General features: G+C 45.0%; 1 protein-coding gene across 9 annotated transcripts in view; it reads left to right on the forward strand.

Moving 5' to 3' along the window:
• Window positions 1-24,974, forward strand: part of LOC139749365 (uncharacterized) — a 492,874-nt gene that overhangs the window by 232,149 nt on the left and 235,751 nt on the right. For 5 of the 9 annotated variants that reach the window (XM_071663122.1, XM_071663125.1, XM_071663127.1 and 2 more), the window contains exon 1: window positions 22,366-22,693. The exons of 3 other annotated variants lie outside the window; for them this stretch is intronic. In XM_071663122.1, coding sequence (XP_071519223.1) covers window positions 22,476-22,693 — 218 coding nt within the window. In that variant the 5' untranslated portion in view covers window positions 22,366-22,475. Of the gene's footprint in view, window positions 1-22,365; window positions 22,694-24,974 lie in introns of those variants that run through there. One more of the 9 variants, XM_071663131.1, reaches the window with a different exon arrangement.

A 24,974-nucleotide genomic window follows, 5' to 3' on the forward strand; every position in this document is an offset into this window, starting at 1 on the left:
CGCTTTATATAATGCTGGCGTACAGGTCAGGGTATTCCTGCATACCGGCCCTGCCCTTACACTAGCCCTGATCTTATACTATACTGGCCCTGATCTTATAACATACCGGCCATGATCTTATACCAGCCCTGTCCTTATAACATACCAGCCTTGGTCTTATACCGGCCCTGTTCTAATAATATACCAGCCCAGTTCTTTCTTACAGCATACCAGCCCTGATCTTATACTGGCCCTGAACCTATAACATATCAGCCCTAATCTTCCAACATACCGGCCCTGATCTTCCAACATACCGGCCCTGATCTTCCAACATACCGGCCCTGATCTTCCGCTATACCAGCCAGACAATGGAGGGGTCGTTTATCCTCATTCGTCGTTTGAATACAAAGGATTGTTTTTATTTTGTGTTTTTTACCGATTCATTTGCAGCAGTTGTCAATAATCCATACAACGTCTAGGCTGGTTTATGTTGTCAATAATCCATACAACGTCAAGAATGGTTTATGTTGTCATTGATCATAGAGCTTCTACACTGGTTTATGTTGTCAATGATTATACAGCATGTAGACTGGTTTATGTTGTCAATAATCAATAGCACCAACCAATGCTTGATGATGAAGCAGCCAGTGGAGGGAATGCTGGGTGTATGCGTACTGTCGTCGGCCAGTTACACTCTGATAACATGAGTTAACCAACTCAAGTGGGAGGTGATACGAGGCGGGTCCTATGTATACACACGCACACATTGGATGTAGGTTAGGCGGGCGCTCCTGCCGCCTCTTGACTGAAGGGGACGGACTGACGAATGTTGCCGTCCTTTAATAATTGGGGCAGGTTATGTGGCATGTCTTCCAGCTGCGGAGGACGGGGTGACCCAAGCTGGGGGAGTCTTACAGCTGGGGAGGACGGGTTGACCCAAGCTGGGGGAGTCTTACAGCTGGGGAGGACGGGTTGACCCAAGCTGGGGGAGTCTTACAGCTGGGGAGGACGGGTTGACCCAAGCTAGGGGAGTCTTTCAGCTGGGGAGGACCGGATGACCCAAGCTGGGGGAGTCTTACAGCTGGGAAGGACGGGTTGACCCAAGCTGGGGGAGTCTTACAGCTGGGAAGGACCGGATGACCCAAGCCATGAGAGTCTTACAGCTGAGGAGGAGGACTTCCCAGGGACGGCCTGGTCCCCCATTCAACGCTGGGTCCACCTGCACCAGTCGACTCCCACGGCAAAGCTGTCAGGGCTGAGCAGCTAAAGCTGGGTCCCTCCTCCCACCTCTACCTATGGAGTAGAGCCCCTACCGGGAGCCCCTATATATATATATACATACATACATATATACCCTGGTCTAGTCCTCGCACCTTTACGTAAGAAGGAGTTGGTGTTTCCACCTTTAAGGTGCAGGCAGGAGGGGCGTCTGCCTCCCGCGCATCTAGATCTATAAAGGGGAGGCTCCCAGACCCGCGAGGCCAGCTTGCCTGTCCTGGTGAACGGTGTTGCCAATCTCAACACGATGAGATTAATTTCTCCTCCATTACAGTCCGACGTCTTTGATAGACGTTTCCATATGTCAGATTCTGTTTTACGTGTCTACAGTCTTGGTGGGCGTTGGCATGTCTTGCTCTGGGATGGAGGAGGAGGTGGAAGTTTTGCAGGGCAGCAACTCTGTTACACCCTACAGCCAGACGCCTTGACTAAGGTCATGGGTGTGTGTGTGTGTGTGTGTTTGTGTGTGTGTGTGTGTGTGGCGCCTCACAGGTGAGGACGGCAGCATACCGGACTGTGGTCCACGTAGGTTCCCTCTTCTAGTCTTGGGAGGAAGAAGTCATAGCGAACGGCACAGGTCTTGCACTACAAATAGCGGTGTTACGTTGTGTGAGTTACATATTTGGCTCGGGAAGGAGGAGGCTGGTTTTGCAAGTGGTGGCGGTATGGCACCCCCCCCCCCCCCAGTACCACCACCAACGCCACACACACACACACACACACACACACACACACCGCTGGGTCTCGACCCAGGTTTAGGAATGCCATAAAAATAACAACTGATATTCGCAAGGGTGGTAAGGTGTGTGTGTGTGTGTGTGTATTGTACTCACGATGAAGTACTCAAGACCCACCTGCTGTGTGTGTGTGTGTGTGTGTGTGTGTGTGTGTGTCTTACCTGCAGGTAAAATCACTTAACACACTCACATTCATGATGACATACACAGTGAACAGTTCTTCGAGAGATGTAAAGAAATTTGTTGAGATGTGATGAAGTATCATGATAATACGGGAATGGTGAAGGGATGAAGTAAAGTAACTAAGGACATAACTTATGAAGGCAGAACATGAATGATGAAAATATTTCAAAAGACTTGGGGCTCAATGAGTATAAAACTCCCTCTCACCACATTAAAGATAGGTTATTACACACACACACACACACACACACACACACACACACACACACACACTGAAGGCCAACCACTTTGATGAGTGTCAGTATGATGCTGGGAAACATAATGAAGTGAACCAGTAAAGTGCTGCCTACAGATAAGAAAAGCGAAAGATAAGATGGATTCATGGAGGTCGTACAAAACAAACGTCTTACACGTCCACGAGAGAGTGAGCTCCATTTTGGACACAAAAACAAAAAGATGTTTATCTTGCTTGTATCCAAAGTGTCAGAAAACGCTTAACATTGCACTACATAGGAGGCTGGTCAAGAGGTGGGATCTTGAGGTAGAAAATAAGAGGGAGATGCCTTCGATGGATTAAGAATTACGATATTGAAAAGTAACAAATAACTCGTGCCAAAACTCGTCTCGAATTGTTCTGAGGTTACCAGTAATGTACCGCAGGGTATGGCTCGTTCCTGGGACCATTGCTCTTCTTGTTCCATGAAAATGACTTGCCAGGAGGAGCATTCGTATCTAAATATGTCTGCCTCTGACGCCAGAATCATGTGTTCAGGGAGTAAAGAATAATGAATTCATCGCTTTACACTTTCGTGAAATTAAACTGAATAAATGGGCAGCAGTAAGACGGACATATCGAAAGATGACCTCGATAGGAATATTACCAAGTAAGAAATGAGCTGTGGAAATGTGTGTGTGTGTGTGTGAGAGATTTGATAACCGACATTATGCCTCACTTCTGGGGAACTATAAAGGAGGCAAGCTGTCTATGGGCAAAAATCAAAATCGCGTTCGGACACCCGGATGATGATGATGATGATGCACGTAGCGGGAAATAAACTTCAGGTTTCTCTGTGTGAGAAGGACTTGGGGTCAACCTCGTCCCCAACCTGTCGCCAGAGTCCCATGTTGGGAGGATACTAATGGAGACAAACTGTCCCATGGCTGACAGTAGAATGACTTTCATATATATGGATAAGGAAATATTTAGCTAGCTGTTTGTATCTTAAAATAATGCCATATTTAGAATATCTTTCTCAAATCTGGTCACCGCACTTACAGAATCATGAATACCTGTGAGAAATCGTCCAGAGAAGGACAGCAATATGACCAGGCTTACGATAGTTGAGTCATTGTACCAGGCTTACGATAGTTGAGTCATTGTACCAGGCTTACGATAGTTGAGTCATTGTACCAGGCTTACGATAGTTGAGTCATTGTACCAGGCTTACGATAGTTGAGTCATTGTACCAGGCTTAAGATAGTTGAGTCATTGTAACAGGCTTAAGATAGTTGAGTCATTGTACCAGGCTTACGATAGTTGAGCCATTGTACCAGGTTTAAGATAGCGAATCACATTAATTTTGAGTTCAAGATTTCATTTGTCTATAGATGTATACATCGCTTCATTGTTAGCAGGGATGAAGGGTACATACCAGGGATAGGTGGAGGCCAGTGCGAATCGTACAGTGGATACAGCACATCAACATAGGTGGACCACAGGTGGGTCCGAGGAGACCCAGAGACCCAGATGGTCTTTCTCCCGTCAAAAAATGGAGGAAGTGTTTTTACGACATTGATGTAACACAATGGAAGGTAACATAGGAAATACATATACAGATCATCACGGTTCGTTTATGTACAAGATATTTACAACTTTATATATTCTACTATAGAGAGTAAATAGATGACAAACTGGGTATACAATGATAAGGGTAAAGTTGACTGGGCAGTAATGGTAGTAATACAGGGATGGGTCAAGTGAAGGTTATCATACATCACGCACATATGATCAACATCTTCAAGTGTTTGTGCGTTTGTACGTTGCTCTCTCGCCAGGCTAGCGTAGTGACCAAGTCTCTTGTGCTGTGAATGGGACTATATTGACCCAGGTTTTGTGTCTCTACTTCAGAATCAGGACAAAGTTTTAAGCTACTTTGAGGACACACTAATGGTGGATGTATTGGAAATGAAATGTTGGAAGACAATATGTGGTGTGAGGTGGTGTGATTAAGTAATGAAAGGGTTCGCTTCATTAAAGCCTTATAATTTGCCCTTAGTTAATTGCACTTATTCAAAATAAGCGATCTAGTAGCCTGAAATTGTGATAAAGGATCTTCAGAATCAAAGGCAGGATTTAGGGGCACCAGAGCCTGGCCTTGATGTTAAGTTAACTTATCGAATTGATATTTTTTTTTTTCATAAAACCCGTTTCTCCCATGTAGCGCCGGATAGCTCAGCTGCTGCTGCATGATTTACAGGATACAATGTTTTACTTAGTCACATACGAACTGTTACATTATTTTGAGAGTTATATATACATACAAAAAATCATTTTTGATAGTATAGAGTGAAAGGTTAGAGGCCACATCTCTGTCCGCTATGAAAGAGAAGATAAAGTGGTGATTTGATCATAACCTGTTCTTCCAGCGAGTCTAGTGTAGTCATTAGTCAAGAATTCTTAGAGGAGGTTTCAGAGTTAAACTGTCAGAGGAGATAACTAGACAGGAAATATGATGTAAGTACTTGTATATCATAAACTGAACGACCTGTTTCATAAAACTGTGAATATGGAGTGTGTACAAACGTTTAAGAAGGTGCATGGTAGAGAATGTTCAAGAGATGGGGGCCCCACCAGTGTAGAACTCCCTCCCCGTACAGTACAAGAGATGGGGGCCCCACCAGTGTAGAACTCCCTCCCCGTACAGTACAAGAGATGGGGGCCCCACCAGTGTAGAACCCCCTCCCCGTGCAGTACAAGAGATGGGGCCCCACCAGTGTAGAACCCCTTCCCCGTACAGTACAAGAGATGGGGCCCCACCAGTGTAGAACTCCCTCCTCGTACAGTGTAAGAGATGGGGCCCCATCATTGTAGAACTCCCTCCTCGTACAGTGTAAGAGATGGTGCCCCACCAGTGTAGAACTCCCTCCCCGTACAGTACAAGAGATGGTGCCCCACCATTGTAGAACTCCCTCCCCGTACAATACAAGAGATGGGGCCCCACTAGTGTAGAACTCCCTCCCCCGTACAGTAGACAGATAACTACACAGTATCTCGTTGTCACATTTCAAACAACGTTGTTATCATTATGGGAACGGAGGCCTCTAAGTGTTCTTCCATTAGGACTCTTATCATCTTGCAGTGTATCGTTTTATAATTTCTGTAGCGACGGCATTCGGTCAAGAAGCGTGCCATTCATATATATAGTTCCTTCCCACAACCTGCACTCATGTCACCCGGGCTTGAAATCATAACACATGAGCTGTTCTTAGGGCACAGCCTTCGTTTGAAACGTAACTGTGACAACTTCTCCTCTTCGTCCAGTGATAGATGTTAATGATCGTTGACCCGACGTCTCTCTAACAACCTCGCCTTCGTGTGTCCGTCCCACGTGCCATACCAACACACAGCCTCCCGTTCGTTCCCTCCGTCCTGGATGACAGTGTAACATGTCCTCACTCTGGGATTCGCCTCTTGCTTGTCATTTACCGGATCTTATAGTCTCTTGTCGGACCGTCTGAAAAGCAATTTTCTCTCTGGACGCAAGGAAGGTGTATGGACGGACCAGGTGGCAACCCTCCTCACGTTTTCGAGGGATAGACTTCTCAGCTGGTGGCCATCCGTGGTTGTGCCTCTGTTTCGTTCCATTTCAAAAGCCAGAACTAATTTTTTTTTCTTTTTAGAATCACATATAGGTTCAGTGGCACAGCCCATCAGGGCGAGAGGTTTACTCCTCTAGCACATCAGAGGGACAGGTCACTCCTCATGCCCATCAGAAGGACAGGTCACTCCTCATGCCCATCAGAAGGACAGGTCACTCCTCATGCCCATCAGAAGGAGACGGGGTCACTCTTCTAACCTGTCAACCATCGTTTTCTTCGCCTGACTTCTACCATTTCCAGAGTCTTTCAATCCTTCCTCAACTTCCCATTTTCTTGAACATCTCTAACCTCTCCGTCATCTCCCGACGTGTCATCTGGACCTGATATCCAATCTTTCCTCTTTTGACTTTCCTCCCTCACTCTCCTCTCTCATATCTTGCTTCTGTGGCTCCTCAAATCTCCCTAACTGTTGATGGATTCTCTCTCTCTCTCTCTCTCTCTCTCTCTCTCTCTCTCTCTCTCTCTCTCTCTCTCTCTCTCTCTCTCTCAACTTTCTTCTCCCTTCCATGACCATGACTCCACCATCCGACTCATCAGATGTACTTGACATCACCGTAAGAACTACTACATCTTGGAAACGAAGCAGATTACACTCTGGATAAGTCTTGCCTCAAAGAAACTGGGAAACATGTTTCGATGCAGATGTTCTCTTTCTTAACAGCTGATCTGAGTAAACAAAGGACTGATGTGTCCTTTAATTCACACCTGGGATGGCTCTAGCTCTACATCATTACTTTAAAGAGTTAACGAGTCTGAAACAAACCGACTCTGCCACGCTGACATAAGGAATCTAACACGCTTGTTCCTCCTCACACTGTTGATCTCGCTCCTTCTTGTGTAGATATTACCCGGAGTTCTGCTCTCGTGTGCTGGCTGCTTGTGTTCCCCCCGCCATCACGTGCACCAGGTAACAGTGCTCAGCAAACCAGCTTGTCACATGATTACCATGTGATCAGTCAACACTTTCTTATGTTTCATATAAACCCTGACTTAGATGAGGGCTTTTGACCCTCACCTAGATAAGGGCTTTTGACCCTGACTGATCGCGGGTTTTCCTCGGTTATTGGGTCAGGTCTTCTGTCCGTGACTGGAGTCCTTGACTTTAGAACAGAAGAAAGATGACATTTGTCAATCATGGACGTCAGTAACCAGCCAGTCTTTAGGAAATGTTCGGTAGTTACTGGCATGGCTTGTTAAGTGAGCCACTTGTATACGGAAACTGTGATAACCAACTTCGTGATGAGAAATCATGTGATTACAGAGATATGCCACATACATCATATTATACAGTAGGTGTTTCATACAACAGACGAAATACAGTGGTTGTGCAATGGACACCCTATACAACGCTTATTCTATAAGATGATTGGGTATGTTGTTCAATGGGTATGTTGTTCAGTGGGTACGTTGTTCAGTGGATATGTTGTTCAGGAAGTAGTTCACAGTGTGAACATTTTTCCGAGTCTATCCTGGATTCCTGGCTGGAAGCATCAACTGACGCAGGTGTTAGATTAGATTAGCAGTTAATCATGGTAATGATTTTGACCCATAAATGTTCACTTGATATTGAGAAGTTGCAGGTACATTTAGTATATATATATATATATATATTTTTTTTTTTTTTTTGCTTTGTCGCTGTCTCCCGCGTTTGCGAGGTAGCGCAAGGAAACAGACGAAAGAAATGGCCCAACCCACCCCCATACACATGTATATACATACGTCCACACACGCAAATATACATACCTACACAGCTTTCCATGGTTTACCCCAGACGCTTCACATGCCCTGATTCAATCCACTGACAGCACGTCAACCCCGGTATACCACATCGATCCAATTCACTCTATTCCTTGCCCTCCTTTCACCCTCCTGCATGTTCAGGCCCCGATCACACAAAATCTTTTTCACTCCATCTTTCCACCTCCAATTTGGTCTCCCACTTCTCCTCGTTCCCTCCACCTCCGACACATATATCCTCTTGGTCAATCTTTCCTCACTCATTCTCTCCATGTGCCCAAACCATTTCAAAACACCCTCTTCTGCTCTCTCAACCACGCTCTTTTTATTTCCACACATCTCTCTTACTCTTACGTTACTTACTCGATCAAACCACCTCACACCACACATTGTCCTCAAACATCTCATTTCCAGCACATCCATCCCCCTGCGCACAACTCTATCCATAGCCCACGCCTCGCAACCATACAACATTGTTGGAACCACTATTCCTTCAAACATACCCATTTTTGCTCTCCGAGATAATGTTCTCGACTTCCACACATTCTTCAAGGCTCCCAGGATTTTCGCCCCCTCCCCCACCCTATGATCCACTTCCGCTTCCATGGTTCCATCCGCTGCCAGATCCACTCCCAGATATCTAAAACACTTTACTTCCTATATATATATATATATATATATATATATATATATATATATATATATATATAGGAAGTAAAGTGTTTTAGATATCTGGGAGTGGATCTGGCAGCAGATAGAACCATGGAAGCGGAAGTGGATCATAGGGTGGGGGAGGGGGCGAAAATCCTGGGAGCCTTGAAGAATATATATATATATATATATATATATATATATATATATATATATATATATATAGTGATGGTAGCAGAGAGTGTTGTTGGTGTCAAGTATGTTGGTAGAGGGTGTGTGAGTGTGTGTGAGACAGTAATAGGGTCTGGTGTTGGCAGAGATGTAACTATAGCGGCGGCATGTTGGTAGAGTTTCTTGGTGTGTTGGCAGGAGTGTCCTTTCGGAGGGATTGTATTGGTGCCAGAGATCTCAAGATTGTGTTGGTGTTGGTGGTGGAGATGGTAACAGTGCTTATGGTGGTGGCGATGGTAGTTGTACTTCTGCTGTTGCTGCTGGCAGTAATGGTAGTAGTAGTAGTGGTGATGGTGGTTGTGGTAGTAGTAATGGTAGTAGTGCTGGTGCTGGTAGGGGTCCCCACATGGGACCTGGGTCGTGAGAAGCTAAAATAATCAGTAGTGTGAGTGTGTCTGACGTGGGTGATGACGTAACCGCCAGTGTTGCCCTGTCGGTTCTCCCGCATCCCCAGCCCTCCCACCGGGGGCCACAAGGACCACTGAAAAACAGGGACCACTGGCCACCAGGAACCATTTGCCACCAGGGACCACTGGCCACCAGGAATCACTGGCCATCAGGGACCATTGGCCATCAGGGACCACTGGCCACTGTCATGGTGATGGTGTATGGTGACGTCAGCCCCATTGTGCATAGGATCTTTACTGATTCGGATCATTGTATTGCCAGTACCAGGTACAGATGGTTGTATGCACACACTCCCTCTCCCTCCTCTCACTAAGGTGTCAGTACCAGGTACAGATGGTTGTATGCACACACTCCCTCTCCCTCCTCTCACTAAGGTGTCAGTACCAGGTACAGATGGTTGTATGCACACACTCCCTCTCCCTCCTCTCACTAAGGTGTCAGTACCAGGTACAGATGGTTGTATGCACACACTCCCTCTCCCTCCTCTCACTAAGGTGTCAGTGCCAGGTTGTGTGTACTTTCTCCCTCCTCTCACCAGGGTGTCAGTACCAGGTAGTAAGTACACTCTCCCACCTTGTCCCTCCTCTCACTAGGGTGTTAGTACCAGGTAGTGTGTACACTCTCCCTCCCTCTCATTCATTCCTCTGCTAGTCACAGTGTAAATAAAGCATTTTCCACAGTGCATCACACTTGCTCATCACAGTCTTGCTTTCCCTAGTGGAGCTGGTCGTATGACGCTCAGATTATCTTCATTTATCTCGACATTACTCATCTGTCACAGATTTGTGGTCGTACAGGCGACAGAGTGACAAGTTATAGCCATAGGGTTGTACAGACACAGGTCATCCCAGTACTAGGCAGGACGAGGGAGGTGTGGACAGGACATCCCAGCCAAATAACAACAAGGGAGGACATCCCACCGAGACTGGTATGAGAAGCCAGGGTACGTTTCTCTCCTACCCATTAAGGACACTAGTGCTTGAGTCAGGCAGAGCACTCCTCTTACACCCAAGCATCTAGTCAATTGCTTGCCAGCAGTAGTGGGGGTCTTACATAACCTGACCCTCTTGACTTGTCCATGCAGATGGTTCACCCTCTGTCCTGCGACACCATATATACATTTGTCTACGTCAGCCCTCTGCCTTTAGTCTGACATTATACAAACAATTTATCTATAAAAACAAAACGCCTGAGTCAAACCTAAATGTTAAGTATCGTAATTTATCACTGTATGCACGAGAACGTTTATGTATCTACAGAATTTACAGAAATCGTTTTTTCGCGTAGATTTTACTAGAAAAGACCAAAGTTATGTGTGAATTTGGTTCCATAAACAAATGAAGTAGCCCGGTGTCCATAGCTGACCAGTGGTCCAGGGAGCAGCTGATGGCTGACCAGTGGTCCACGGAGCAGTGACGATTGACCAGTGGTCCACGGAACAGTGACGGCTGACCAGTGGTCCAGGGAGCAGCTGATGGCTGACCAGTGGTCCACGGAGCAGTGACGATTGACCAGTGGTCCACGGAACAGTGACGGCTGACCAGTGGTCCAGGGAACAGCTGATGGCTGACCAGTGGTCCACGGAACAGTGACGGCTGACCAGTGGTCCACGGAACAGTGACGGCTGACCAGTGGTCCACGGAACAGTGACGGCTGACCAGTGGTCCACGGAACAGTGACGGCTGACCAGTGGTCCAGGGAAGGTCAGGGGTAACTACTGTGACCACGGGGCTAGACAGTCATCAGGTCAGTCAGTAGAGTCGTGCGCTGGCTCGGTGTGATCAGTACATCACACACTAGACGTCAGGATCTGAGGGTCAATACTAGGGTCTTGTAACTGTCACCTTCCATTAGTTATGACCACCACTGTATCATCTTCACATCCACTAATAACTCAACATAATGACTATCGTTATAACTCATTATTAAAACAAGGAACTACCTTCCCATGGAGCCTCACCTAGTGAACCTGCATGATGATAAGCTGTCAGGGCTGGAGTCCGCGCACAGCCGCTGCCAAGGTTGCCCAGCTACGCGTCTAGTCATTACCTCGTTAATAACTGAGCCATTTTGTTGTGAAGGCTGTGAGAATGATGACAATGGAAGGTCCAAACGGGCGCACCATACAGCCTGATCCGTTCCGCGTTCCTGGTGACCTGTGCTGCAGGGGGTTGCCATACCTGAGGATGTATCTTTACATGGCGCAGTGATCCTGCAGCATGACCTTATACAGAGGCAGTGATCCTGCAGCACGACCTTATACAGAGGCAGTGATCCTGCAGCACGGCCTTATACAGAGGCAGTGATCCTGCAGCACGACCTTATACAGAGGCAGTGATCCTGCAGCATGGCCTTATGCAGAGGCAGTGATCCTGCAGCACGACCTTATACAGAGGCAGTGATCCTGCAGCATGGCCTTATACAGAGGCAGTGATCCTGCAGCACGACCTTATACAGAGGCAGTGATCCTGCAGCATGGCCTTATACAGAGGCAGTGATTCTGCAGCACGACCTTATACAGAGGCAGTGATCCTGCAGCATGATCTTATACAAAGGCAGTGATCCTGCAGCATGACCTTATAAGAGGCAGTGATCCTGCAGCACGACCTTATACAGAGGCAGTGATCCTGCAGCATGATCTTATACAGAGGCAGTGATCCTGCAGCATGACCTTATACAGAGGCAGTGATCCTGCAGCATGACCTTATACAGAGGCAGTGATCCTGCAGCATGATCTTATACAGAGGCAGTGATCCTGCAGCACGACCTTGTACAGAGGCAGTGATCCTGCAGCACGACCTTATACAGAGGCAGTGATCCTGCAGCACGACCTTATACAGAGGCAGTGATCCTGCAGCACGACCTTATACAGAGGCAGTGATCCTGCAGCACGACCTTATACGGAGGCAGTGATCCTGCAGCATGATCTTATACAAAGGCAGTGATCCTGCAGCATGACCTTATAAGAGGCAGTGATCCTGCAGCACGACCTTATACAGAGGCAGTGATCCTGCAGCACGACCTTATACAGAGGCAGTGATCCTGCAGCATGATCTTATACAGAGGCAGTGATCCTGCAGCATGACCTTATACAGAGGCAGTGATCCTGCAGCATGACCTTATACAGAGGCAGTGATCCTGCAGCATGATCTTATACAGAGGCAGTGATCCTGCAGCACGACCTTGTACAGAGGCAGTGATCCTGCAGCACGACCTTATACAGAGGCAGTGATCCTGCAGCACGACCTTATACAGAAGCAGTGATCCTGCAGCATGATCTTATACAAAGGCAGTGATCCTGCAGCATGACCTTATAAGAGGCAGTGATCCTGCAGCACGACCTTATACAGAGGCAGTGATCCTGCAGCATGATCTTATACAAAGGCAGTGATCCTGCAGCATGACCTTATAAGAGGCAGTGATCCTGCAGCACGACCTTATACAGAGGCAGTGATCCTGCAGCATGATCTTATACAGAGGCAGTGATCCTGCAGCATGACCTTATACAGAGGCAGTGATCCTGCAGCATGACCTTATACAGAGGCAGTGATCCTGCAGCATGACCTTATACAGAGGCAGTGATCCTGCAGCACGACCTTATACAGAGGCAGTGATCCTGCAGCACGACCTTATACAGAGGCAGTGATCCTGCAGCATGACCTTATACAGAAGCAGTGATCCTGCAGCACGACCTTATACAGAGGCAGTGATCCTGCAGCACGACCTTATACAGAGGCAGTGATCCTGCAGCACGACCTTATACAGAGGCAGTGATCCTGCAGCACGACCTTATACAGAAGCAGTGATTCTGCAGTACGACCTTATAAGAAGACTGATGCACCGTTGTATTACCTCAGTAAGATTTGAAACAACCAGAGGTTGTTCAGTGGGTCAGCGAGGGCAGCACAGGTCAACAGAGATAACGAGGGCGCTGCTAGAGTTTCTGTTGTCTTGGAAGTTGTCACTTGAAAAGGAAGTATCAACCTACTTGCATACGATCGTTAAGCTGGACAGCACGACTTTCGAGCACGACTTACGACCATTGTGTATGATGGCATAACTTTTGACTTGAGTCCATGGTCATTATACCGGAGGGCCATGACTATTCGCTGTTCCCTTATTTTCCAGGACCATACCTTTAATGTTGAAGGGTCGTAAATGTATGTTCGAGTTGTGCCATCAAGTTCAAGGGTCGTGCCGTCATGTTCAAGGGTCATAATGTTATTCGTGAGGGTCGTTACGTCATGTTCAAAGGTCGTGTCGGTATCGCCGAAGGTCGTCATGTAATTCGAGAGGGTTGTACCACCATGTTCAAGGGAATAATGCAGAGTTTGAACACATCTCTGAACATCCTAATGTTCTGGGACGAGGTGTTTGTGTTCACAAGGAACAACCAGTTGAACGAGGGACAGTAAGGTTACTTCTGTGACGTAACTACTTACTGGCTGTTACATGTGATGGCAGAGCTAGTGCCTTAGTTCTGTAGTTACTTCAGAACTATAACTAGTTATAACTGGCTATTCAGCATTACTGTTACTCTCACAACTTCGTTCTCTGTACTATAACTGATCTTCACAGTTTGTTATGTGCTGTAATTACACATCTCGCTGCTTGTTACATACCGTGACTACTTCTAGTATACTTGTTCAGCTTGATAACTACTCATAGTATGAGTCATAGTTTAGTATTTGAAATGATTCACTAAAGTTGGTGCGTAATTGATCTCTGGTCAACAACTGTAAATTATAGTTCAGTTGTTAGTTCACCATTGTAACTGTTACCTCTGTATAACCAGGTTATAATTGCATATTTCAGCCTATCAGCATTACTCTATCGTCACTGAATTAACAGTCCTGTTAACAGCCGTGTTAAGCCAAGACTTCAGTTCTTGTTCTTTGACTTGGCAGCAGCAGCCAGTATCTACACTGTCTATACGATCGAAAATCACACCCAATTCTTCATGCTTTCAGTCTCTACGGGGACGAGAAATGGTTGGACAATTTGTTTTCTGTTGTTCCCAGCCAAGATCCGGTACAAGTCAAGGTATTCTTTTTTATTACAACAACGAAAGATAACTTTACTTGTTCCGTTGATTGTCTTCTATTCCTCGAGGATAAGTTATAAGGGCAAGAGAGATAACAGAAGGGCTGATAGCCCATAACAAGGTTATGCGGGAGAACCAGGAGTGAAGAGCAGAATGCACCTCCCCGCCCACCACTCCCTTAGGCTCAAGGTCGCGAGGTGCGTCCCCTTGCTGATAGTGTACTTGGATTGGAAGGTGTTATGTATGCAGCAGGAGTTCAGGTAGACAGCTTTGGTCTACTTAGGTGTCCAGATTAGTCTCTGGCTGCTGCCGGTGCCAAGTCATCTGCCTTACTGGGAAACATGGACGCAGCTCCTCACGGTTGGCCTGGACTTAGCGTATTGCGCTGTTAGAACTCGTCTGCCGGGACGTTGTCGCACTGTGCAGCGTGCAGGCATCTGGATCCTGACCAGACGATATGTCTCATAAACAAAATAAATCTATGGTGTGAATGTGTTTGTGTTGTCAATCATTTCACTGACAGCCGAAGACAAAAACGCTGAAGAAACAGAAGTTTGATCAGGTAAACGAAACTTAAAGCAGTAATTCCACCGACGCACACACATGCACACATACACACGCACGCACTTACACTCGACAAACCACTTGAAATGCTGTTCAAGATGTCGCTGTGAAGAAGTACGGTACCAAGGAAGTGCAAGAGGGAGGCAAACGTCATATCTGTAAGGAAGGCTAGGTGGACTGTTTTGTATGTGGAAGGCATTCAACACTATACACCGCATGGGAGGCTGATGGAAAACCTGGGTTACCCGTAGGCAGGAATAAAGGGAGAGACTCCTTCGATGAGTTGGCATTATTATCTTAGTGGAACAGACGACACGTGTCAGAGGAGCCAGCTCGAGATGAGTTGAGGCGACCCGTCGCGTACCGCAGGGGTCTGATCTGGGACCATTACTCTTCTTGATTTATTTGAACGACTTGCCGGAAGGACTGAACGCCGACCTGGATATTTATATGGATAATGCCAATGTCATGAGGGAAGTGAAAGTAAAGGAGTGATATATCAACATACAAGAGTACTTAATCAAGCTCTAGAATTGGTATGATACATGGTTGATGTTATTCAACTTAATTGCAATCAGGATGAGACATGACTGGGAAAGGTGTTGATATAGATATCATCCAACAGGAAATAAGCTATAGCAGTCTTTGTGACGGAGACTTAGGATTCGACATCATCCCTAAGTGACTGATTTGCGCATTGTCACCAGCTTCCCACATTAGGAGGGCAGTGAAGGATGCCAACTGTCTGCAAGGAGGTATCAGAAGAGCATTTACGATGACAGATAAGGAAATATTGAACAAGCTGTTGACATTAAACATAAAGTCCAAAACTAGAATATGTTTCTCAAGTTTGGTCAACGCACCGAAAGAAGGATAAAGAGCTAATAGAGAATGTCTAGAGAAGGGCAACAAAGATGGTACCAGATTTAAGAAAGCTGAGTTACAGGTTGAGGATTGAGGCATTTGATTTGGTTATCGTAGAAGTAAGAAGAATAAGTGGTGACCTGAGCGAAAGCTTTTAGTTTTTAAACCTGTTTGATAACGTCAACAGTGAACAGTTCTGCGAAATGTGAAAGGATAGAACAACAAGAACAGATGACAAGAAATTAAGGAAGAAACTTGTTAATGTGGTGTAAGAGAAGCGGGTGAACGGAGTCTACTGGGTTATAAGAGGATGAATGTGGACAACATATCAGAGGTTTATGAAGTTGTATTGTTTGGTATTGCTTGTAAAGAATGTTCAAGAGATGAGCACCCACGAGTGTAGTACTCCCTCCCCGTTGAGTGCAGAAGGTAATTACACATACACACACACACACACACACACACACGGGGGGAGAGAGAGAGAGAGAGAGAGAGAGAGAGAGAGAGAGAGAGAGAGAGAGAGAGAGAGCTAATCTCGTAATAACAGGTTAGTTCACACGACGGGATGATGTTGGTAGGGCTACCTCGTGCGACACCGAAGTCTTCCTCACCAGTGTATGTGTTGCTGCTCTCCACACAGGGTGGTGCTGGCTAACAGCTTAGCGCCTCCCACTTACCTTTACAATACTCTTTGTTCACACTAGTCCAGCACATACCTGCCGGGTATTCTTTTTTTTACTTTGCTGAGACGACACATGCAAATATGGCCCTAATCAAGGTCATGTCATACATGTACCCTATCCTGAGCCAGGTACCCATGGGGTGGATGAACAGGTGGGTTGACTGTGGACCGGCTGCCGCAACCAGGATTCGAACCTACACTCTCTTGACCCTGGGAATGAGTCACGATCGGGAACGCTAACCGCTACACTCACAGAAGACCATGAATTTTACCACGTAACTCCTCCTCCAACAATTCTTGTTCGCACATAGCAATATTTACTCTCGTACACATCACGTCTACCTCGCAGTTCCTTTAATGTTTACAAAAAATAAGAAAATAACAATATAATTTCGTCTCGTGCCGTGACCACTCTCGAGCCCAGCTAGAATAACAAATACGTCAGGAGCACCAGTGATCATGATGAAACACGACCTGGGGCCCCTCCTGCACCTGCAGGTACAAACCTGGCTGATCCCATTTCGCATCTGTAGTATCCCTCCTAGGGCTGGACTGCCTTGTATCCTCTTAGAGCAGGACTGAACAGTTTGACTGTACATACATCTCCGGTCGTCAGTATAAGATAGTCACAGTTCAGTTCAGTATCTTGTGAAGTTAGTCCACCTCTTACTGAAGTAGAGGCGAAGGCAAGATCGAGGCGACCCCATCTGACATGTATAGGGTCGTCTGGACTGACGAGGGAGACGCCAGGGATGTCATCTATAAGGCACTGATTACTACAAGTGTTCCGCCAGTGTTGTAGATGGTTGTCGCAGAGCTGAAGAACGAAGGGTTTGCACAGACGATAGTGATCGAATCCTTGAAATGATGATTCATATAAATCTAAGGCTGCCTCACCATATTAATAAATGTTATGAATTTGTCTCTAAATTTAACGTTATCACCACAGTGTATTGGATGACGTACGTAGGGACATGGGATAGCAAATTCTAACCTAAACAATAAAGCCAAACTTACCTAGTAATGGAAGGTTTTCAGATTAGACAGGCCTCCACATACGACTTACAAGTCTGTATGTCTCTTGTAGTAGCGCTACATATGCTACTTCCCTTGTTGCTACCACTTCAATTATGCACATTTATCGTCCAGGTCCCTGCCATTTATCGTCCAGGTCCCTGCCATTTATCGTCCAGGTCCCCGCTATTTATCGTTCAGGTCCCCACCATTTATCGCTCAAGTCCCCGCTATTTATCGTCCAAGTCCCTGCCATTTATCGTCCAGGTCCCCGCTATTTATCGTTCAGGTCCCCACCATTTATCGCTCAAGTCCCTGCCATTTATCGTCCAGGTCCCTGCCATTTATCGTCCAGTTCCTTGCCATTCCAATGTAAACTTTTGTGCAGTGTCGTGTGTTGTGTGTTGGATCCTGTCGTCGGTTAGGTCCGTCGCCGTTTATCACTGTAAGTTCCGTTGAAGGTGATCCTTTACCTCCTCCAGTAATTCTCTCATCCTGTGGTCCAGTAATTCTCTCATCCTGTGGTCCAGTAATTCTCTCATCCTGTGGTCCTCCATACTTTATCGGAAGACCTTGATGAGTGTGACTCGGGTAATAAATGTGGTTCTGTAACTCTTGTCACCGCCAGCAAGTTACTTCCTCCTCCGTCGTCCATCAGTGTCAGTGCGGATTCTGATGTTACTAGTGATGTCTGTTCTGAGTGCATTCAGACCTCAAGGTGGAAGTTGCTGATTCATCCGTGCCGGTTGTTCAGCAGTGTTTATTGTTCGCCGTTATACTTTAATGATTTGTTTGTGACTTAAGGACAACAGCGGTGGATGCTGCGTGTTCGGAGAGCCTGTGTGTGACCTTGGCGCCTTCGTATGAATGTTGTAGTTGTTGTGAAGCATGTGTGTGTATGCGTTGCTCATGACCCTGACCACACAGTGAACGTTTGTCTGGGTCGATATCTGCTCAGATATTGAGGCTCGTTGGGTCATCAATTTTTTTGTTAATTTCCTGCATCGGTTGTTGAAGACGTGGAGTATGTTCTCATGGAATGTTGACTTAAATCGGAGCTATACAAACACTCGTGCTTTCCCCTCTTGAGAAGTGATCATCTTCAGGTTTGGTTGCGGTTCTTTCAGTCTACAATCTACCAGTCAATTATCCGAATATGTAGTTTATATATACACGTTTTGTGTGACTGGTTCCGGATGACCCTGAAGTTGTACTTCATCATAGTCATCATCACAAAGTAGAAACGTTTAGCTATGAGGTTGTGGAGCCTCTGTTTACTGGGAGGAGATACACGAATCTGCTGCGTCTGTATGTTACTTGTCGTGGGAGGTGGCGAATCCCGTGTGACCTGAGGGTTCGCCTGAAACAGCTGGCGCGGTTGGACCAAGGCCGGGGTTCGAGGCTGTGGAGCAGGGATATACCACAGTCTCATATGATCTCGTCCTCTATCACCCCTTCCTTCCTGGTCTCTGTGGAGTGTCTGGATACCAGACATAATGATCCTCCCAGCAGCTCGGACACACAACCTATACCACCTCCCCCTCACCTCACTAGCACTATGTCCATGTAGTGATCCGTTGGGTGTTGCGTAGGGTGAACCCCCACACCCCTACCTCTACTGTATGCGTACCTGCATCTCACATATCCATACCTCTCACACCTGTAACGACCAACATCGGCTCTGTAACGTAGCACACTTGAGGTTTGAAATACCCCCGGTGTACGACCTTCACTCTCCTCAGCATCTCTCCCAGCCAGTGCCTTACCTTCACTCTCCCCACCACCTCTCCCAGCCAGTGCCCTACCTTCCCCAGCACTGATGACATGACCCGGGTTGTGCAGCAGCACAGTCACCTTCTCGTGGCTATCTAGTTTCACTAGGTCAGCTGTTTCTCTTGCCAGCTGCTGTTCCTTCCCTAACACATCCTGGCCTCCTGGTCGTCTGCACTGACACTCAGCTGCCTCTTGAGGTTATGATATATCGAACATGTTACCTGTTCACGATGCAGTGAAATGAGCACCAGTGATCATACTGATGTTTCCTGCCCGTGTCATCCACCTTAAATGCATCTCCCGTCTCCACCTTCCCGAGTTCATCCTCCGGCAGCAGCGTGAGGCCCATAGTCCTTCATCTTTTAGCCCTCTGCATTTTGTAGTTCGTCGCCCTTGTCTTGTTCCCCACTAAGGTGTTGAAGACTCACTCCAGGTGTCGGGGTCTGGCCTGGCAAGGGTAAACAAACACAGCCTGTCTGGCAGGTGTCTAGCGCCCCCAGGAACTTCCACCCCCAATGACACCACGAGAATAATAACACACACACCACGTCTTACATCACCACCATCAGTCTTGTGTATAGAAACTTATACAAACGGTTTTTGTACATGTTATAATGTTGTAGTTTATACTTTTTTATATTACAGATGGTTAGACAAGCAGATCAATTTTCATAGAGCCAAGGCTTAAGATATGTAAATATTCTCAAAGCGTGTGTTAGTATTTACATCTTGAGGTCAACAAACGATGGTCAAGCCAATGATGGCAACAGAGTTCACCACAGTCGAATATTACAAGTCCATCCAGTGTGGGTCGTCTGCCAGACCCCAGCATTTACAGCATCTTCCTTGATCTACACCAGTTAACTTGGTATCCCTCTGGAGGTGAAAACATTGGTAAAGGGGGATAATGGGGAGGGAATAACAAGTAGTGGCGAAGTGAGAAGGAGATGGAGTGAGTATTTTGAAGGTTCGTTGAATGTGTTAAATGATAGAGCGGCACGTTATCTTCTTCCCTTCAAACTTTGCCTATACTTTCTACTGTGACCCTTTGGAAGGGTAAATATTCTGACCTTTGGACAAACAACAACATGGCCGTCATATTGTTGTTTGTTGTTGTTATTGTCTATCAAAGGTTTATCTTACTAGTGTGTCACCTGCTGAAGCATCCAAGCCTATCTTACTAGTAACCAGTACTATACGTAACGGTTTAATTCATGTACAGATTGAGGGTGTGAATATATCATTCACGTGTATATATGATGCTTCATGAAGTTATCTATGAACACAGACATGATTCTTGACTTGATGATGATGATCATCTCGTCAGTAAAGCCACATCTCAATATTCACCTTGATTTTATGGTTTCCGTTAGATCAAGGCAAGGTGAATCTACCCTACCAGATATTGTGAATGTTATCTTTATGTGTATGTTGGCTGATGAAGGTTACGGTAATGATAATGATTGTACTACTAATAATAGCAATGAATAGTAATAATGATAATGATAATAATAATTATAATAACTTGATGATAATTATGATAAAAGTTAACGGTTTGTCGAGGAAAGAAGTTAGCCTAGCCTAGAAAGGCTGGCTGAACGTGTTTGTATTAGATTTAGCTTTATAGGTTAGGTTAGGTTATGGTTAGGTTAGGTTAGTTATGGTTTATAGGTTACATATATGCTTAGGTTATGGTTTATAGGTTACATTTATGCTTAGGTTATGGTTTATAGGTTACATTTATGCTGAGGTTATGGTTTATAGGTTACATTTATGCTTAGGTTATGGTTTATAGGTTACATTTATGCTTAGGTTATGGTTTATAGGTTACATTTATGCTTAGGTTATGGTTTAGAGGTTACATTTATGCTTAGGTTATGGTTTAGAGGTTACATTGATGCTTAGGTTTTGGTTTAGACGTTACATATGCTTAGGTTGTAGTTTAGAGGTTATATGCTTAGGTTATGGTTTAGAGGATACGTTTATGCTTAGGTTGTAATTTAGAGGTTACATTTATGCTTAGGTTATGGTCTAGAGCTTACATTTATGCTATGTCGTATTAAATGGAAATGCAGCCAAAGGCAGAAAACAGAAAACACATTCGTTATATACAGCGAGGTTTCAGTCAGGGACGAGGGTATGAGATGTATTTACACAAACATTATCTAAGGTTATCCAGAATATTTACAGTGGTTGGGAGGGGGATGTTTTTGCAGTGGTCTGTACGAGCACTGGTGGCCTGAATGACCTTGTGGTGCCGACCTGCAACTCTGGGATGAGGGATCTCTGTTAGCAAGAGGTGACGGTGGCGTGTTGGATTCATTAACTTCCCAAATTGTCCGATCATATCTATGTGACGATGGTTGGAGAGGGTTAAGAGGCCCAGGGTGTCTGGTGTAAAGATGAACTGGTATGAGAGCAAGTAGCCCGTCTTGTGTATGTTAACGAAGTGGAATCTCAAATATTTACTTCAACTCTGTTCTCAGACCATTGCAATCGATTACGCCAAACAAAAGTTTTCTACTGAGACACATATAGTTAATTTGTTGTGCTCTTTTAGCATATGTGATTAATTAGTTCAATGAAGTCGTGTTCATGGGGCCAGGGTTCGTTAACCTTGACACTGCAGGGTAAATTGGTGGTGTCTTAATCGTATGTCCCACTCATCTCAATTCAAAGACTACTTAGGTCATGAACTAAACAGGTTTCTCAGCGTCTGTTATCATTTCAGGAGGAAACAAAAAAAATCACATGAGCTGTTAGCTTAGTCATGATATTATCCATGGCTGTCATTAATCATTCTTCCGTAAAATGACGGATTTATCAATCTTACTGATGATGTTCATGTATGTGAATCGTATCATCCGTGTCAATAATCGTATCATCCGTGTCAATAATCGTATCATCCGTGTCAATAATCTTAACGGAGCTTCAAGTTGTGTACTGTACATGAGATGTTAACATAAGGGGTGAGATATTAACTGTTTATGTTAAATGGTCTTTTTTTTTATCCTCTAGAATTCCTGATATGCAAAAGATATACGTCCCTATTGCACGTGAGCACAAGTAACGTAGGTGTATAAGACATTTAATGTTTTGGTCACCCGAAGTTTGTTTGAATTAAATCCCCCGAAGACATTGATTTTTTGGAAGTATACGTGTGTGTTTAGATCATATTGATATAAGGTATGAAGTAAAATATCCTAACTTGAAAAGAAACCCAGAAAGTGAAATATCTATCTCAGAATAGCACGAAACGCTAAATTAACCTCCCGCCAAATGTTGAGAGTAAGCATGTGTTTTCACGAGGCAGAGGCTAAGGTTAGTTGAGGAAGGTCTGGTGTGTGTGTCGCACGCTTCTCTGTTTGCTCCTCTCTTTTGCTCATATATTCTGCTTTGGGAGCTACTCGGATGGAAATCTAGAGATATACAACTACGATATGATTCCTGGATGTGTATTGGTGATTGCTCAGTTGGTCATAGTGCATCAGAAAAATATGAATGCTTAATGATGAATGTGAGAGGTGAACGAGAAGAGACAAGCTGTGGACACTTACGAAGTACTGCCAGCAGTAGCAGTAGGAGTAGTAATACGACAGCAGACCCTAACTTCGCTCATCCATCAACCTCTCGCTCGACCAACATGGGCGGGGAGCAGAAACTTCCAAGGTAGGTTTTTGTTAAACCCCTGTTTAAAGAAAAAAAACTACGTGGGTGCCTACTATGGACCCGACCAGTTTATCGCTCGTGATGAAGTATCTACGATGGGGTTATCCTCATGCAGGTCTTGTAGTGGGTGACGTAATCTGCAAGCCTTGTGTGACATTCATACTGAAGTAGTTTAGTAACGTCATTACCCATAACAGTGACGGCCATGGTTTAGTTGCATTTCTTCAGTTTATTGGTTAGGTGGAGCACGTCACTAAAGTGCCTTCGGTGCGGATTAATATTACATGTGGAATATCTGAGCGTTCTCTGCAGGCAAGCATGGGGACGGGCGCCACGAATGGCCGTAACTAGGAGCAGAGCAGCGCTGGGTGCATGTAGCGTGCATGCCTTCGTAGCTTGCCGCACGCACGCACTATGTTAATATAGCAACTTATTCCTTCGGTACTTTTCTGATCGGATGAAGCAAGTAAAGGTTGGATTAAACTTGCGATTTCCGTGGTGGTTGGTTAATGGGAACCTGTGGTAGCATTCGCAAGTTTGATTCATATTACTAGAATCGAAATTATGTACAATATATATATATATATATATATATATTATCCCTGGGGATAGGGGAGAAAGAATACTTCCCACGTATTCCCTGCGTGTCGTAGAAGGCGACTAAAAGGGGAGGGAGCGGGGGGCTGGAAATCCTCCCCTCTCACTTTTTTTTTTAATTTTCCAAAAGAGGGAACAGAGAAGGGGCCCAGGTGAGGATATTCCCTCAAGGGCCTAGTCCTCTGTTCTCAACGCTACCTCGCTAATGCGGGAAATGGCGAATAGTATGAAAGAAAGAAAGAATACATATATATATATATATATATATATATATATATATATATATATATATATATATATATATATACGGAAACTGTAGATAATAATGATTGCCATACCGTCATAGAAAAGTTTCAAGTACTTAGATGCGCTATACTTGTTTTAAATTTTCTCAAAGTTATGTCCTAAAATTTTGGATTTTAGACGCTTCAATAATATTAAACAGATTTTATAAATCATTTCACCTTATAGTATATGTATCAGAGACTGTGGAGTACAACTAGATTTGGTAGCGAAATATTGCAAAATGCAAAATTATCATTGCATGGAACAAGATTTAGCAATATTTACAAAAATTTAGGAAAAATAAAGCGACTTGTTTTCGTGGGGTTCATTAAAGTACCGGTAGTGTATCAATACTCGATCGGTGCGTCAGCTATTCTCTTCTCTTCTTTTAGTACACGAACTGTGTTCTTTTCGTTATGATTTACTGGATAGAATATTTGTATTCTGCCGTTATTCCATTGCTGCGATAATACTCGTCGTCATGTGTACGACAAATCTTTTCGTAATTCTGTGTCATGAGACAGCCATCGATAAACATAGTTGGGGTTACCGCATGTCAGCCAGTGAAATTTTCGTAGTGTTACTTAAGTGTGTGCAAAGTGAGAGGGTTAGGGAAAATGATTTGGTAAACAGAGAAGAGGTGGTAAAAGCTTTGCGGAAGATGAAAGCCGGCAAGGCAGCAGGTTTGGATGGTATTGCAGTGGAATTTATTAAAAAAGGGGGTGACTGTATTGTTGACTGGTTGGTAAGGTTATTTAATGTATGTATGACTCATGGTGAGGTGCCTGAGGATTGGCGGAATGCGTGCATAGTGCCATTGTACAAAGGCAAAGGGGATAAGAGTGAGTGCTCAAATTACAGAGGTATAAGTTTGTTGAGTATTCCTGGTAAATTATATGGGAGGGTATTGATTGAGAGGGTGAAGGCATGTACAGAGCATCAGATTGGGGAAGAGCAGTGTGGTTTCAGAAGTGGTAGAGGATGTGTGGATCAGGTGTTTGCTTTGAAGAATGTATGTGAGAAATACTTAGAAAAGCAAATGGATTTGTATGTAGCATTTATGGATCTGGAGAAGGCATATGATAGAGTTGATAGAGATGCTCTGTGGAAGGTATTAAGAATATATGGTGTGGGAGGCAAGTTGTTAGAAGCAGTGAAAAGTTTTTATCGAGGATGTAAGGCATGTGTACGTGTAGGAAGAGAGGAAAGTGATTGGTTCTCAGTGAATGTAGGTTTGCGGCAGGGGTGTGTGATGTCTCCATGGTTGTTTAATTTGTTTATGGATGGGGTTGTTAGGGAGGTAAATGCAAGAGTCTTGGAAAGAGGGGCAAGTATGAAGTCTGTTGGGGATGAGAGAGCTTGGGAAGTGAGTCAGTTGTTGTTCGCTGATGATACAGCG

Source organism: Panulirus ornatus, chromosome 7 (assembly GCF_036320965.1).
Source record: "Panulirus ornatus isolate Po-2019 chromosome 7, ASM3632096v1, whole genome shotgun sequence".
NCBI classification, from domain to species: domain Eukaryota; kingdom Metazoa; phylum Arthropoda; class Malacostraca; order Decapoda; family Palinuridae; genus Panulirus; species Panulirus ornatus.